This window comes from Eleutherodactylus coqui, chromosome 3 (assembly GCF_035609145.1).
Source record: "Eleutherodactylus coqui strain aEleCoq1 chromosome 3, aEleCoq1.hap1, whole genome shotgun sequence".
NCBI classification, from domain to species: domain Eukaryota; kingdom Metazoa; phylum Chordata; class Amphibia; order Anura; family Eleutherodactylidae; genus Eleutherodactylus; species Eleutherodactylus coqui.
Genome location: NC_089839.1, coordinates 31,292,679 through 31,307,711, shown reverse-complemented (window position 1 = coordinate 31,307,711; position 15,033 = coordinate 31,292,679). Strand labels below are relative to the sequence as shown.

Here is a 15,033-nt window from a genome sequence, read left to right as displayed (position 1 = left end):
CACACACTCTGACGCCAGTGTGCAGCCGGGATCCTCCTCCCCCGAGTCCCCTGCTCCTCAGTTACACAGGAGAGAACTCAGGGAGGAAACGTGCCGGGCGCACACACTGATGTCAGAGCGTATCTGGGCTCAGCGCGAGCAGAGTGGTAGCAGTGCTGACAGCAAGGAGGAGGTAAGTATATGGGTTGGGGGGGAACTATTATTACTGAGGGGGGGCTTATTACCACGGGGAGCTTATTATTAATAGCGAGGGGGGCTTATTACTGAGGGGGGGTTGATGCTGTTATGGGGGTATTACTACTGAGGGAGTTAATATTACTAATCGGGCCACTGTCGGGGTCGTTATTTTTACTGGGGCCACTATCGGGGGTCACTATTTTTACTGGGGCCACTATCGGGGTCACTATCAGGGCTCGTTCACACGGGGCGTAATCGTATTTCGGTCACACAATTACACTGCGTATTTGCGCAATCGAAAATCGCTTATGCCTGCATATTTGGGCACACAAAAAAGAACACAGATGGGCCCACTGAGATGGTGCGCAAATATGCAGTGAATACATCGGTTTCCTGCGCATTCACGACATATTTGCCCGGCCCATTCACTTTAATGGCCTATCAGGGTGCGTAGTACGCAACAAAATAGGTCCCGCTGTGTGACAATATACATCATGTGAATGAACTCATTGGAATCGATGGCTTCTATTCACTGCATATTATGTACGTATATACGCTGGTGTGAACGAGCCCTTACTATACTGTCTTACAATCGGCCCTTTGAAGGTCACCATAAGCCTGATGTGGCCCTCGCTGAAAATGAATTTGACACCCCTGCAGTAGAGTATCACGACTGACTGATACAAGATGAAACCTGGGATTTCCTATTCCAGCTGCGGGAGAAGCCATCTCTGTAGCGTACAGGTACGAAATGCCTGGGATTGTTTCCACACGGGACAAGAAGGGGCCATATTCTTCCCTACAGGTTATAGCGCAAAACATTCACCCTGGGGAGTCGCACATACGCTCCACGTAGACAGGCGGGTTTCCCCCCTCCAGATTCTGACATTAGGTTTGTTGCCCGCGAGGTGGAAGGCGCTTCATCACTAAACACTAAATGAAACCGTCAATTTCCGTTATAGTTCGCATACGCTCGCCGAAAGAACATCGCCGCGTTTTGTCGTCCGGTAACAAATACAGTCGGTAGGGATAACATCACAAAGATTAGCGCAGAATCTTCCACACAGTCGGCGGCGGGACATCCAATTCTTCGCTTGCTCTGATGGTAGATTTCTGAGAACTTCACGTGAAACTCGCACGGACGCGCTCCGCTGTTTCCACGCTTACTGATGACGGCCGGATGAAATTCGTTTACAGATGCAACCTCTTTTCTTAAAGCTGGGAGGACCACTTACAAAAATTGTGTGCCAGCTTGGCGAGCTTCACCAAGGATTGTTCGAAAATGGCGTTGCGCACTAATAACAGACTGGTAGACGTGAATGATAGGACACAAAACGCTCTCCTGTCTTTGTTGGCAGCCATTTTGTCTCATATCCTCCTAGCGACGCTATGGCAGAATAAAACTTTTGGCCTCATTTAGTAAAACTTTTCACCATAAGGCCCCCTGCACACGGGCAGAATTTCCGCCCGTACATATCTGCATAGGATTGCATTACAATACGCAATGCTATGCAGACGGCCGCGATTTGTCTGCGCGAAATCACGCGCAGAAAACAAATCACGGCATGCTCTATTTCTGCGAGTCCCGCACAGAAATGTCACTCCCCGGCCGCTGGCTCTGCTCTGCGCATGCGCCGGCTGCCCGGCCCATGAAAGGTCCGGTGCTGCGGGAGCAGGTGAGTGCCCGCGCTGCTTTCTGCAGGAGCTCGGGTCAGGTCCCGCTGCGAGGATTCTCACAGCCGGATCTGACCTGGCTATCTGCAGGCGGCCTAAAACGGTTCTTTCATTGTACCTCAACAGCTTGAGAAGCGAACGCTGCGCTGTGATTGGTTGCTATGGGCAACAAGAACTTCCTATGGTCGAGTTTCGCTAAATTAACATTTTTAAGTTTGTTTCCATTGATATCAAATTTCTGCATCGGAGTGTCATGAAACGGGAGTTATGAGGGGTCACATCGGGAAGATCATTGGTAGTAACCCTGTACAATTCAATCTATACGCTGATGCAGGTCTCCCCCTCTTAATTCTTGCCCCAACGTAGACCCATCAGGCTACATGGCCACAAGCCCCGGATGATGCTCATCAAGGCCTCTCCAGCTAATCGTTTCATGCTTCTCCCCCGTTGGATTCCACCACTTTCTTGCACGTCAACCATCAAGCGCAACCACAGTCCATCTCTCCAGACATGTATGATTGGCTCATATATACTATAGGTCTTGGAGGCAGTGAGCTCAAAGCTCTCTCCTCCAGGACCTGATACTGCAAGACCCCATGCCCATGGTGTAATTATATCACAGACCTCGCCGCACTATAGGATTATATTGAATGCTAAGAAACTCCATGCTGTAGTTTATAAGGCACGGGTTTTGAAATCCACAGCGTAGTAAGAAACAAAACTAAAATAAATCTTACTTGTATAAACCCCAACTTATTCCGCAGCGCTTTCAGGTAATTTATTTTTATTTATTACCCCCCCACCAACCTGGGTACTCATTGTACCGACCTCAGATGAATGGAAGGCTGAGTCCACCTTGAGCCGGCTGCCTGATCCAGCATGGATTGAACTCACAACCTTCAGGTCGTGAGCAAGAGCTTAAGACTGCATTTCTGCTGCCTTAGCACTCTGCACCACAAAAGAATTGCCGTGGCAACCATGTCCGACGGCCACATGAGAATCTGCACCATTACCTGTGGCAAAATCGGCAGAAAGAGAACTAGGAGTTAAAGGGGTAGTATCAAGATTGGTCCTACAGGCTAGGTGATCACATCTGATCAGTAGGAGTCTCACTGCTGCGAGCCCCACCGATTCCGAGAACATGTGACCTGTGTCCTCCTCTTCTCATCACTGTAGGCTCGCTGCACCCCCCCGCAGTAATGTGGAGACAATGGAGCAGCGATTACACATGCATGGCACCCACTGTTCCATTCATTTCCAGGGAGAGGAAGGAAATAAGATTCCAAGCGGTCAGCTATCTCAGGCAGTCCTACCGAGGATGAATGGAGCTGCAACCATCATGTCACTGAATCTCCTCCTCGCTGCGGGAGATGCAATGAGCTCATAGTAAAGAATGCATGAAGATGCAGATTGCCTGTTCTCAGGATTAGTGGGGGGTGTCAGCAGCGAGACCACCACTCATCAGACTTTTACTACCTATCCTGTGATAAAAGTCAATCTTGGTACAACCCCTTTGGGTGTCAGATCTACGTTAGAAAAACCCAAGGTGAGTCTTTCAATTGTATTGTGTGAATGAAGCTAAAGGCAAAAGTATGGTTACAGTGGAGGGGGAGAAGGAAGCAGCCACACCGTGCCGCTAATAATGTTCTGTAGCAGGAGGAGGTAACACGTTAGGTGGGAGGGCTATATGGTAGGTGGTATAAGTCCTGCAGTAATCAGAGTAATAAGAACCAATCATTTATTTTACAGGGTGTGATGATAGATGATTGGCTGAGACTATATCACCTATTATACACTTGTTTTATTTCATTCCTCCACCTATGGCAGCGCTATTCTGCCCCGTAGCAGTGCACCGCCACCCGGTTGTAGGATCTGTTGTGGTCTCTGATGGATCAACGGTGAGATTCAGACCGGCTCTTCCCTGGTCAGTTCTGCCTCTCCACTACGACTGATGAAAAAAAAAAGTCTACGAGTCAGTCCAGAGCATGACTAACCCCGCAGCGTTCAAGAACGAGGTGGCGGATTGGCACTTGGTAACTTCGCATAGTTCTTTATAGCAGGCAACGGTTTAATCTTGCGTCCAGCCCAGCCTCCCTTTCTCTGCCAGAGTCCACTAGATGGTCGTTTTCCCAACCAGCGGTTACGCCCAGCCTTGCCAATCACTCGCTTGTTGTGGTCGATGTTGGAGACACGTCCCACAGTGGCAATGCAGGTATCTAAGACCTGTGAAGAGGAGAAGGGTCAATGGAACCCCACAAGAAGGTTCAAGAAGTAGGGCTTTACGGTATGGTCACCTGCACTTGTCTTTTGGAGGGCAGCTGAACAACAGCCATTCCGTTCATCTTCCTCAATAACAACCCACATGTGCCTGTGAGAGGAGAAAGACATGTCAGAAACATAGCAGACATCAGGTAGGTATGAGTGTGTCCGTGCGTGCGTGGTGACTTACCGGCAGCTCGGATATACAGAGCACCTTGTCCGGGGATCACCTCCAGACTGTTCACCAGGGTGCCAACTGGTAATGCTCCAAGTGGATGAGCGTCCCCCTCCCGTGCAAACACTGGTGAACGAGAGGAGAACGTCACAGTCAAGTGACACACTCAGAGACCCTCCGCCCGTCCCCTCCCACGGACTGTACCTGCCATGCGTCCTATGTGTCCGGATGTCTTGATTAAATCTCCAACTTTCATATTCTCAGTAGCAATTATCCAGCGTTTCCGTTTTCCACCAGCCACTAGAGCGATGTCTGCTGACCTACGGAGAGCAAGATCGGGAGCTAAGACGTCACTGTCATACAACGGATCAGACATGATTGGCGCCCCCTAAGAACAGACCTTCTGTGGGCTACAGCGGCCAGGACAATGTGAAACCAAGAGCAGGAAGTCATATGCCCCACCCCCCCTTTCTTCCTTCCCAGGTGATAACAAGGATCAATAGATGGGGCCAAACTCAACCAACTCAAGGGTGGCACGTGGCATTACCTGCATGGGTCATAGCGCACTTGAGTCACCACCTCCTCGAAGGCGATGTTCTCCAGTCCGGGCTCATATCTCAACCTTTGAAAATCAATCATCCTGAACAGCCGCTTATGTCCCCCTCCAATTCCATGCACACGGATGCGACCTGTAACACATGAGCACAATGAAAGACTTCACTCGCTAAGGTGGAATCGGCCAGTGAAAACCAAGAAGGATGGAAGGGCATGAGCGGCCAAACAAAAAGAGGCTTAAAACACCATCTGGATGATAAGTGGCCAGGAGTACTAAGGGAAAGGGTTTTGGGCGGCCAGCCAAAGGAAAGCGAGGACAGGTACCACCCAAATGATATAGAGACAAGCGGCCTCCCACACGCCTAAACCCTACGTCACGTACCGGTGTGATCACGTCCTCCTGTTTTCCTCATCCCAATGGGATTGATTGTGTACTTTTTGGGAGGCTTCCATATCTCCAGACCTCTAGAGGGCAGCAGTGAGGAGGTTGCAGGCTATGGAAGAGGACATTAGATATACATTAATACACACACACAATCTGAATATCACATTATTGCTGACAGTGTAGGGTTTAATGTATGAGGAGTGCGGGTGACCCCAGCCGTGTCCAACATGTCGGCTCTCACTGCTCATGATGGACATTCTATGGGCTGGCGTGCACAGTCACAGCGCCCCTAGAGGCAAGGCTACAGAACAGCGGAATGATGTGAGGAGCCCCCCTACCCTGAGGGGTGGTACTGACCTGGAGACGGAGAACAGAGGGAGACACTTTGCTGCAAGTCACTGTTAAACTTTGAAAGGCACGAGACAAGCTGCAGAGCGCCATGACCCGGACCCAGGAGGCTGATGGGAAAAAAAAGGCAGAACTCAGAAGAAGCAGTGTGCGTGATCATCGTCAACCAGGACCTCTAGCCCCTCTAATAGCCATCCCCTGTAGGGGACTATACAACCCTCCAGCTTAAAGGTGAGGTTTCAGAGGGAAACCAATTAAGCGCCTCATCATTAATGGGCATGGCCGTCAGTGCCAGGCCTGCCCCCAGTGCTGCCTTCTCGCCTCCCCGCTATATTTACAGCAGTGACCATCATGGCGCCGGGTAGTCCTTGCAACATGTGACATCCACTATAAAATTAGAGGAAGTACACTGCCTGCACTGAGGGGGTGGTACCGGTCACGTCCACATAATGCCAGGACCCAACTACCCAGCAGAACATGGCCCACCACACTGCCTCCACCGGCTAATCATCTTCCCACCCTGGTGCAGTCTCTTCGATAGCCAAGGGTGGCTTTACCGCAGCAAAGCGAACGGACACCATTATGGTCCCGAACAGAGATCCCTGATGCAGACGTGAAACCACCCTAAATGACGCTCCAGGTCCATATTCAATATACCCACCAGGATAGGTCATCAGTAATTGAATGGCAGGGGACCTCCACTCTGGAGCCCTACCGGTCAGCTGATTGAAGAGGCCATGATGCTTGTGTGCATGCCACCGTCTCTTCTCTGGCCACATGGCCTGAGAGCAGCTCAATTGCACATAAGTGAATGGGATTCAGCGGCTATACCAGACACAGCCACTATACAATGTACAGCACTGTGCCTGGTATGGGCTGAAATGACAGCGGAACTCACCCGAGTGTCATGGTCACTTTAACTAGTCAATTGGTGGGGATCCCGAGCGGCAAACCTCCCACTGATCACCTATCCTGAGGACAGCTAATTAACGGAGTCCAGGAAAAGCTCTTTGAGGAAAAAAACCAAAAACGAGTGGACCATGTGTGATACCATAAAAAGAGAACCTGGCGAATATAACCTGGTCATCAATAATATATGTTCTTTCAGCCTGCGAATCGTACAGGCTACACAGAGCAGCTCACATTTACTGCAGTAAGCTCCATATCCAGAGCCGCAGGTAATAAATTGTCCTATAAAATGCTGTTGACCATCAACAGAGCCTTGGATGACTTTTGGGCTCATGTCCACGGGGGGGGGGGGGGGGGGGGGGGTCAGATTCCGCATGTGGTAGCCCGCAGTGAAATCCAGCCCTGCCGGCGGCCGAGGACCGTACGTACCTGCGCTGCGGAATATGTTGGCGCTATACAAATAAAGATTATTATTATTACCTGTCCAGGTCTTCTTTTTGCTATACTGCGGACGTCCTTGCCAGCGCACATGCGCAGCACTTTTTTCTTTTTTTCAAACTCCTGTTTTGCTGTGGAATCCGGTTTAATGGAAGCAGTCCGCATGGAATCCAGGCTACCCACGACCCCCCCTCGGCGGCCCGCTACGGGCTACCCATGACCCCACCTCGGCGGCCCGCTACGGGCTACCCATGACCCCACCCGGCGGCCCGCTACGGGCTACCCATGACCCCACCTCGGCGGCCCGCTACGGGCTACCCATGGCCCCAGTACACTAATATTCTTTTTTCCCTTTTTAACGCCCTTGATATGCGAGCGCCCCCTAACGCCGTGCAAAGTACTCACACCCCGGGTACAACCACTTTCCTCAGGTCGTAAAGACATCATCACAGACATTACCTGACACTGAGCAGGTCACGCCGGCCTCGGGGTGATGACGTCACGCCGGCCTCGGGCGCGGGGTGATGACGTGAGTTCTCCTCGCAGGACAGACTACAGAAACATGGCGACGAAACCGGCTGCGTCCCCAGTGGGGAGGAGACTAATAGGACACGCCCTGGAACACGTGACTCCGACAGACATCACAACAATACGGAGCGAGGGATTGTGGGAAAAGAGAAAAGGCGACGGAAACCCGGACGGGTGAGTGATACCGGGGGGCGAATATATATGCATCGTACTGTGCTACATGGCAGTGTGCTATATACTGTACCGTAATACCCTTATGTACTGCTGTGTAATCTATATATATATATACACACAGAGCCTGCTCTATTACTGTATACACACATACCCAGTGATACTATATATATCCTGTAATACTTTACATATACCCAGTGATACTATATACCGTATATATACTGTATTACTATATATATATATATATATATATGCATCGTACTGTGCTACATGGTAGTGTACTGTATACTCTACCGTAATACCCTTATGTACTGCTGTGTAATCTATATACACAGACCCTGCTCTATTACTGTATACACACATACCGTGTAATACAATATATACACCCAGTAATACTATATACTGTATGTATACCATATACCGTGTATACACTGTATTACTACATATATATATCTCGTACTGTGCTACATGGTAGTGTACTGTATACTGTACCGTAATACCCTTATGTACTGCTGTGTAATCCTGCTCTATTACTGTATACACACATACCCTGTAATACTATATACTGTATATCCTGTAATACTGTATGTATACTATATACCGTGTATACACTGTATTACTACATATATATACGCACACCCTGTAATATTAGACTCTCTGTATATCAGACCCGACCTCACAGAGATATGTAGGAGATGCGACAAAGCCCAACGCAGACAATTAACGGGCCGCACCATTAAGTTTGTACAATGTGAGCTACGATAAGCCGCTCGGGGCGTTTACACGTCGGTGAACGAGCCAGTTTACACGGCAGATGCATTGTTGGCGCGTTCAAACGAGAGACCGTTCCGTTTTTCACAGTCGCCGTATAATTAGCGAACAGCCAACGATGGTTTTCGTGGCTGAGTAAAGTGAGCGCAGAGCGAAGGATTGATGGTTCGCCTTCGGATCATCGGCTGCGTTTACACGGAACGTTTATCCGTCTCTTTCGCTATTAACAAGATTTCCGTATTGCTCTCCGGTGCTGTAATCCGCGCCGCCGCGCCTTCTAAAATCCGCTTTCGAAGTTTTCCTGTGCCGTTTTAAAATGAGTTTAAGAGAACCAGTCTTGTCCCTCCGTGCGGCTCCGCTGACCGGTGAGCGTACTGATAGCTCCTCGCTATGCTGCAATGATCGTCCGATGGCGCCCCGAGCCATGACTCTACATTGACCATCCATGCCATTCTCCAATGTGGCAGACGGATCGGCCTGATTGCCTCGTCACCTCCAGACTCTGGTTTGGTGATTCTCATTGCCAATACAGGACCCCGATTCGTCGCCGTACATCACACTATGCCGTGCGTCACGCCAGGTAGGTCAGGAACACTTATCTTTTCTCCTTAAGGAGAGCACTTAGAAGGTAAGTGAGGAGACTTGAAAGGCCATTTACACTCCTGGGTAATATGCAAATAAGGGAGCTGGAACAATACCTCTGCAGCGCCACCTATTGGAAGGCAGCATTCCTGCAAGTCAATGTTAGACTCTTTATACAAGCCTTGTAACAATGTCAGGGAATTAAAGAGTCTAACATTCCAACAGGTGGAATGTTGTATAAAGAGCTGCCTTCCAATAGGTGGCGCTGCAGAGGTATTGTTTCATCATGCTAGGTAGTGACATCACCTCGATCACGCCGGTCGCCGTTTCCCAAGCTTCGTGCGAACATTTCATGACGTACATGGATGAAAATGATCAGAACTTAGGTTATTATCAGAAAAGGAAGTCTTTCTATTTGGATGGGACTTAGATTGGGGCTTCTGATGAGTAATGGCGGCTCCGCGCCGGAAACGAATATCTGCGAATAGTATATTATACGCAGGTAGTTCACGTCCAAAACACACGTCTGTAATGTGTTCTAGTTGTGACATGATTTAGAGTTAACCCCTTCCAATCCCATCTCCCTGCCGCCCGCACGCTCCCCGCCTCTTATTTATCTTCGATGGGAAACGCGTTGTGGATTCCATGGAATGACTCAACAGAAACGCGTAAAAATGACCCGCCATGATGATTTCTTAGCAGGGTGAGTGGGGCCGCTGCACATGGCAGCGTCGGATTCTGCATGCGGAATCTGGCTCTGGCAGCAGCGGCGTCCGCCCTTGCCTGCTCTGTCGCTGTCTTTCTGTACTGCGGATGGACCCGGCGGCTCGCTGTTGAATATGCGCAGTACAGATTTTTTTTTCTGCGGCCTGTCCGCAATGTTCATTGCAGAGGGACAGACCGATTCCATTGACTTCGATGGAAGCGACCCGCGTGAAACTGGAACATGCTGCAATTTTATTTCCTCCGGAAGCGGAAATCGCAATTGTGTAGGAAGCAGCGGACCTCAACCGACATAGGAGCAATGCAGGGCAATCTCACGAGGTCCAACACTGGATTGGAAAGGGTTAAGGGGGTATTCCCTTTTTGGCTTTTCATGGCCATGATGGGAAAACCCAGAAGTTCTGTCTGTCAGAAAGAGCCGGGCACTTGGCACAGCGCTGTTTCTGTACCTTCCATTGACTTCAATGAGGACCATGGAAGCAGCGCTCCTTCATCAGGCTCCGGCCGGATGGCTGCTAGCCACGACAGCGGTTTGCCATCTTGGCTATAAAAGAAGCGGAGATGGGAATGCCCCTTTACATGCGTATGGGCCGATGGGAGTACTTTTAAAGGACAAAAAGCCATCACCCTATATAGGGGGAACAAGAGGATCCAGGATGGGCGAGCGCCACTTATAGCTGCCAGTAGAGATGGACAAGCCTGGTCGACACGGAATAACGGCATTAGGAAGGAAACGCCCTCGGCTCGGTCCAGAATATAATGACGGGTAGGTACAGTAATGATAGCGCCCCCTCCGCACCGATGAGACGTGTTGGGAATTACACGTGCGGGTTGGATAGATGCGGTAAATATTCCCATAAACCACAAACATTCCAAAACGGTGATAATACAAAAACACGTAAAATGAATGACTCCACGGGTTGTGATGTGGATCACGTTGTGTGTGTCATGGCGTGTCACGGGCATCATTTGGGTTACACCACACACACCAATTAAAGGGAACCCTATACACAAAAGGGGAGAGAGGACTGTATCTACATCATGTGTTAAACTCAAGGCCCACAGGCCGAATCCAGCCCGCTACATTGTTTTATGAGGTCCGGGCACAGGAAAACCCTCTGAGCTGTGCCAGGCAGAGGCTCTGGCACACTGTGTACCCTGCTTACTGTTGGGTACAAGGATGGCGGCGGGCCTCTTGGTCCTACAATGCGATGTTAAAGCTGTGGATGTGACTGCCATCCCCGGAGCCTTTAGTGTGCCTGTCCTGCAGTACAGCACCCCTTGACAAGGCTTGGTCTGTGAGGCAGCTTGTACATCCCGACTGGTTCTCGCTAGTATCCTGCAAAGGGCGGTCTGTTCCAGCCTACCTGTCAATATCCTATGAACCTGCTGCACGGATCAGAGAGGATCTTACCCCAGTGAGTAAGGGTTTTGCCCTAACGAAATTTTTGAGAATCATTCACTAAATTCTGCTAGTCCCATAATTTTTCCTATTCTGAGACAACCTGGCAGTTTGGAATTAAGTGTTGGGGGCTTGTGCCCTAATTTTTCTGGACTACTCTGGTCTATCTGTTCTCCCTTCCTTTAGAATATAGTATTACAATTACAAATTGGCAACCATAATGCTAATGTGGCCCTCGGTGGAAATGAGTTTGACCCCCCTGGTCTATGTGATGTAGACAGGGAGCGCTCGGCGCGGCCCGTCTGCGCGACTCGGGGCTCAGCCCGGCTCGGGGCTCGGCGCGGCCCGTCTGTGCGACTCGGGGCTCGGCGTGGCCCGTCTCGGTGACTCGGGGATCAGCTCTGAGACAAATTACAAATTATGATTATTAAGAAAAGCTGCGGCATTTCTGAATACAACCCACATGGGGACAACGTGCATACCTGTCCTGGGTTCGCACTACCCGTGGTTCGGACAGCAGGAACCTGGGTTCCGTGTAAGACGTAGGATTTCAGAACCTATTACAGACGTTGCCGTGGTTCCCAGTAAGAATGTATCACATGCTGCATACGTAATTAACATTTAGATTTTATGGCGTCGAAAGGGTTCAAAGATCAGACGGCGGAGGGCGTTGGCCGGCAGTCCTCCTCCGGCGGGAGGATTATGGATATTTCGTCATTCAGGTACGTTCACACGTAGCGGCGTCCGATGCGGATCCAGACTAAAACCACATCAAAATCCACACAATTTACTCGTGAATTCCACGACAGAATCCGCCATATGACCGTGCCCTCGGAAGACTTGGGGCCAATGCCCACAGACGGATTTCTGCCGCGTTTCATGCGGCAGATTCCGTGGCGCTATCCCGCAGCTATTAGGTTCTCAGCAGGGTCTTGCTCTGTCTGTACAGTAGAGTGTAAGCTCTTTTGATCAGCAGGGTCTCTGTCTCTACAGTAGAGAGTAAGCTCTTACGATCAGCAGGGTCTCGGTCTGTCTCTCCAGTAGAGTGTAAGCTCTTCTGATCAGCAGGATCTCTGTCTCTACAGTAGAGTGTAAGCTCTTACGATCAGCAGGATCGCGGTCTGTCTCTCCAGTAGAGTATAAGCTCTTATGATCAGCAGGGTCACGGTCTCTTCAGTAGAGTGTAAGCTCTTATGATCAGCAGGGTCACGGTCTCTACAGTAGAGTGTAAGCTCTTACGATCAGCAGGATCGCGGTCTCTACAGTAGAGTGTAAGCTCTTATGATCAGCAGGATCGCGGTCTCTACAGTAGAGTGTAAGCTCTTACGATCAGCAGGATCGCGGTCTGTCTCTCCAGTAGAGTGTAAGCTCTTACGATCAGCAGGATCGCGGTCTCTCCAGTAGAGTGTAAGCTCTTATGATCAGCTTGATCGCGGTCTGTCTCTCCATTAGGACCCATTCGCACTGGCAAGAAAATCGGGCGGTTTTCTTGTGTTGGGAGAGTGAAAGTCCATGATTATGAAAGCAATGATTTTCAGTGGTTTCATTCTCATTTGCGATGTTTTCACTCCTGCGATGCTGCATGAAAAAAAAATTGCAGCATCTCCTTTCTTTCTGCGATATCGCCCATTGTTTCCAATGGGGCAGCACCGGTCCCATTAACAGCAATGGGAGAACATTGCGATCTCCTGTCTCTACTGTGACAGCAGCATGGTGTTCAGTGATGAGGGGACTCCCCATGGGGATGAAGGAATCCCCTGCTGCGGCTGTCACAGTAGAGACAGGAGATCGTGATGTTCTCCCATTGCTGTTAATGCGGCCGGTGCTGCTGCCTCATTGAAAGCAATGGCATGACGGGAAGCCCTGCAGTGATGTGAGGCTGCTTTCACATGAAAACGCCCCGCACCCAGGGGTTCCACATGCATTGCAAGGGTGAATCACAGACCGATATCGCTCTTGCCAGTGTGCGGGGCCCTTAGAGTGTAAGCTCCTGCGATCAGCAGGGTCTCAGTCTCTCCAGTAGAGTGTAAGCTCTTACGATCAGCAGGGTCTCTGTCTGTCTCTCCAGTAGATTGTAAGCTCTTACGATCAGCAGGGTCTCGCTCTGTCTCTCCAGTAGATTGTAAGCTCTTACGATCAGCAGGGTCTCAGTCTGTCTCTCCAGTAGATTGTAAGCTCTTACGATCAGCAGGGTCTCAGTCTCTCCAGTAGAGTGTAAGCTCTTACGATCAGCAGGGTCTCTGTCTGTCTCTCCAGTAGATTGTAAGCTCTTACGATCAGCAGGGTCTCAGTCTCTCCAGTAGAGTGTAAGCTCTTACGATCAGCAGGGTCTCAGTCTGTCTCTCCAGTAGAGTGTAAGCTCTTACGATCAGCAGGGTCTCGCTCTGTCTCTCCAGTAGATTGTAAGCTCTTACGATCAGCAGGGTCTCAGTCTCTCCAGTAGAGTGTAAGCTCTTACGATCAGCAGGGTCTCTGTCTGTCTCTCCAGTAGAGTGTAAGCTCTTACGATCAGCAGGGTCTCAGTCTCTCCAGTAGAGTGTAAGCTCTTACGATCAGCAGGGTCTCAGTCTGTCTCTCCAGTAGATTGTAAGCTCTTACGATCAGCAGGGTCTCGCTCTGTCTCTCCAGTAGATTGTAAGCTCTTACGATCAGCAGGGTCTCAGTCTGTCTCTCCAGTAGATTGTAAGCTCTTACGATCAGCAGGGTCTCAGTCTCTCCAGTAGAGTGTAAGCTCTTACGATCAGCAGGGTCTCTGTCTGTCTCTCCAGTAGATTGTAAGCTCTTACGATCAGCAGGGTCTCAGTCTCTCCAGTAGAGTGTAAGCTCTTACGATCAGCAGGGTCTCAGTCTGTCTCTCCAGTAGAGTGTAAGCTCTTACGATCAGCAGGGTCTCGCTCTGTCTCTCCAGTAGATTGTAAGCTCTTACGATCAGCAGGGTCTCTGTCTGTCTCTCCAGTAGATTGTAAGCTCTTACGATCAGCAGGGTCTCAGTCTCTCCAGTAGAGTGTAAGCTCTTACGATCAGCAGGGTCTCAGTCTGTCTCTCCAGTAGAGTGTAAGCTCTTACGATCAGCAGGGTCTCGCTCTGTCTCTCCAGTAGAGTGTAAGCTCTTACGATCAGCAGGGTCTCGCTCTGTCTCTCCAGTAGATTGTAAGCTCTTACGATCAGCAGGGTCTCAGTCTCTCCAGTAGAGTGTAAGCTCTTACGATCAGCAGGGTCTCTGTCTGTCTCTCCAGTAGATTGTAAGCTCTTACGATCAGCAGGGTCTCAGTCTCTCCAGTAGAGTGTAAGCTCTTACGATCAGCAGGGTCTCTGTCTGTCTCTCCAGTAGAGTGTAAGCTCTTACGATCAGCAGGGTCTCGCTCTGTCTCTCCAGTAGAGTGTAAGCTCTTACGATCAGCAGGGTCTCAGTCTCTCCAGTAGAGTGTAAGCTCTTACGATCAGCAGGGTCTCTGTCTGTCTCTCCAGTAGATTGTAAGCTCTTACGATCAGCAGGGTCTCAGTCTCTCCAGTAGAGTGTAAGCTCTTACGATCAGCAGGGTCTCGCTCTGTCTCTCCAGTAGTGTTACACCCCATTTACACTGACAGATGATCGCTCAAAAGTCGCTCAAACGACAATTTGAGTGACAGTTTTGAGCGATCATCTTTACATAGTCTATAGGAGCTACTTAAAAGCTATGCAGGTGGAGCGGGACATCACTGCGATTACTATGAGAACAATACAGGTGTTTTGCAGAAGCAATCAGCTGTATTGTTCTCCGTGATAACAGCTCCTGCCCTGAGTTGAAAGAATCTTATCAGCGCTGCCGACTGTGATAACAGCCCGCACCACTGATGAGAGTTCATCACTCAATTCAAGAAAACTAGAATTGAGCAAGGAGCGACTCGTGCACAAAAACTGCACAATGTCCGTGCATTTAGACATAAAGATTCTCG

The 15,033-nt window shown here is 49.9% G+C and overlaps 2 protein-coding genes across 5 annotated transcripts in view; one reads left to right on the top strand and one right to left on the bottom strand.

Moving 5' to 3' along the window:
• Positions 1 to 3,566: 3,566 nt before the first annotated feature.
• On the bottom strand, positions 3,567 to 7,404 carry MRPL2 (mitochondrial ribosomal protein L2). Of its 2 annotated transcripts, none has more exons than XM_066595444.1 (8): positions 7,380 to 7,404; positions 5,583 to 5,683; positions 5,223 to 5,334; positions 4,833 to 4,974; positions 4,490 to 4,605; positions 4,301 to 4,411; positions 4,146 to 4,219; positions 3,567 to 4,074 (listed from the first exon to the last, which is right to left on the bottom strand). In XM_066595444.1, the coding sequence occupies exons 2-8, from the start codon at positions 5,664 to 5,666 to the stop codon at positions 3,856 to 3,858; spliced, it is 858 nt and encodes a 285-aa protein (XP_066451541.1). In that variant the 5' UTR covers positions 5,667 to 5,683; positions 7,380 to 7,404; the 3' UTR covers positions 3,567 to 3,855. The 2 variants fall into 2 exon arrangements, with proteins under 2 accessions (XP_066451541.1, XP_066451542.1); XM_066595445.1 differs by lacking the exon at positions 7,380 to 7,404 and adding an exon at positions 7,326 to 7,348.
• Positions 7,405 to 7,538: 134 nt separating this feature from the next.
• Positions 7,539 to 15,033, top strand: part of KLC4 (kinesin light chain 4) — a 54,454-nt gene continuing 46,959 nt past the window's right edge. For all 3 annotated transcript variants that reach the window (XM_066595442.1, XM_066595439.1, XM_066595443.1), the window contains exon 1: positions 7,539 to 7,622. The gene's annotated coding sequence lies outside the window, so the exon portion shown is untranslated. The remainder of the gene's footprint in view (positions 7,623 to 15,033) is intronic.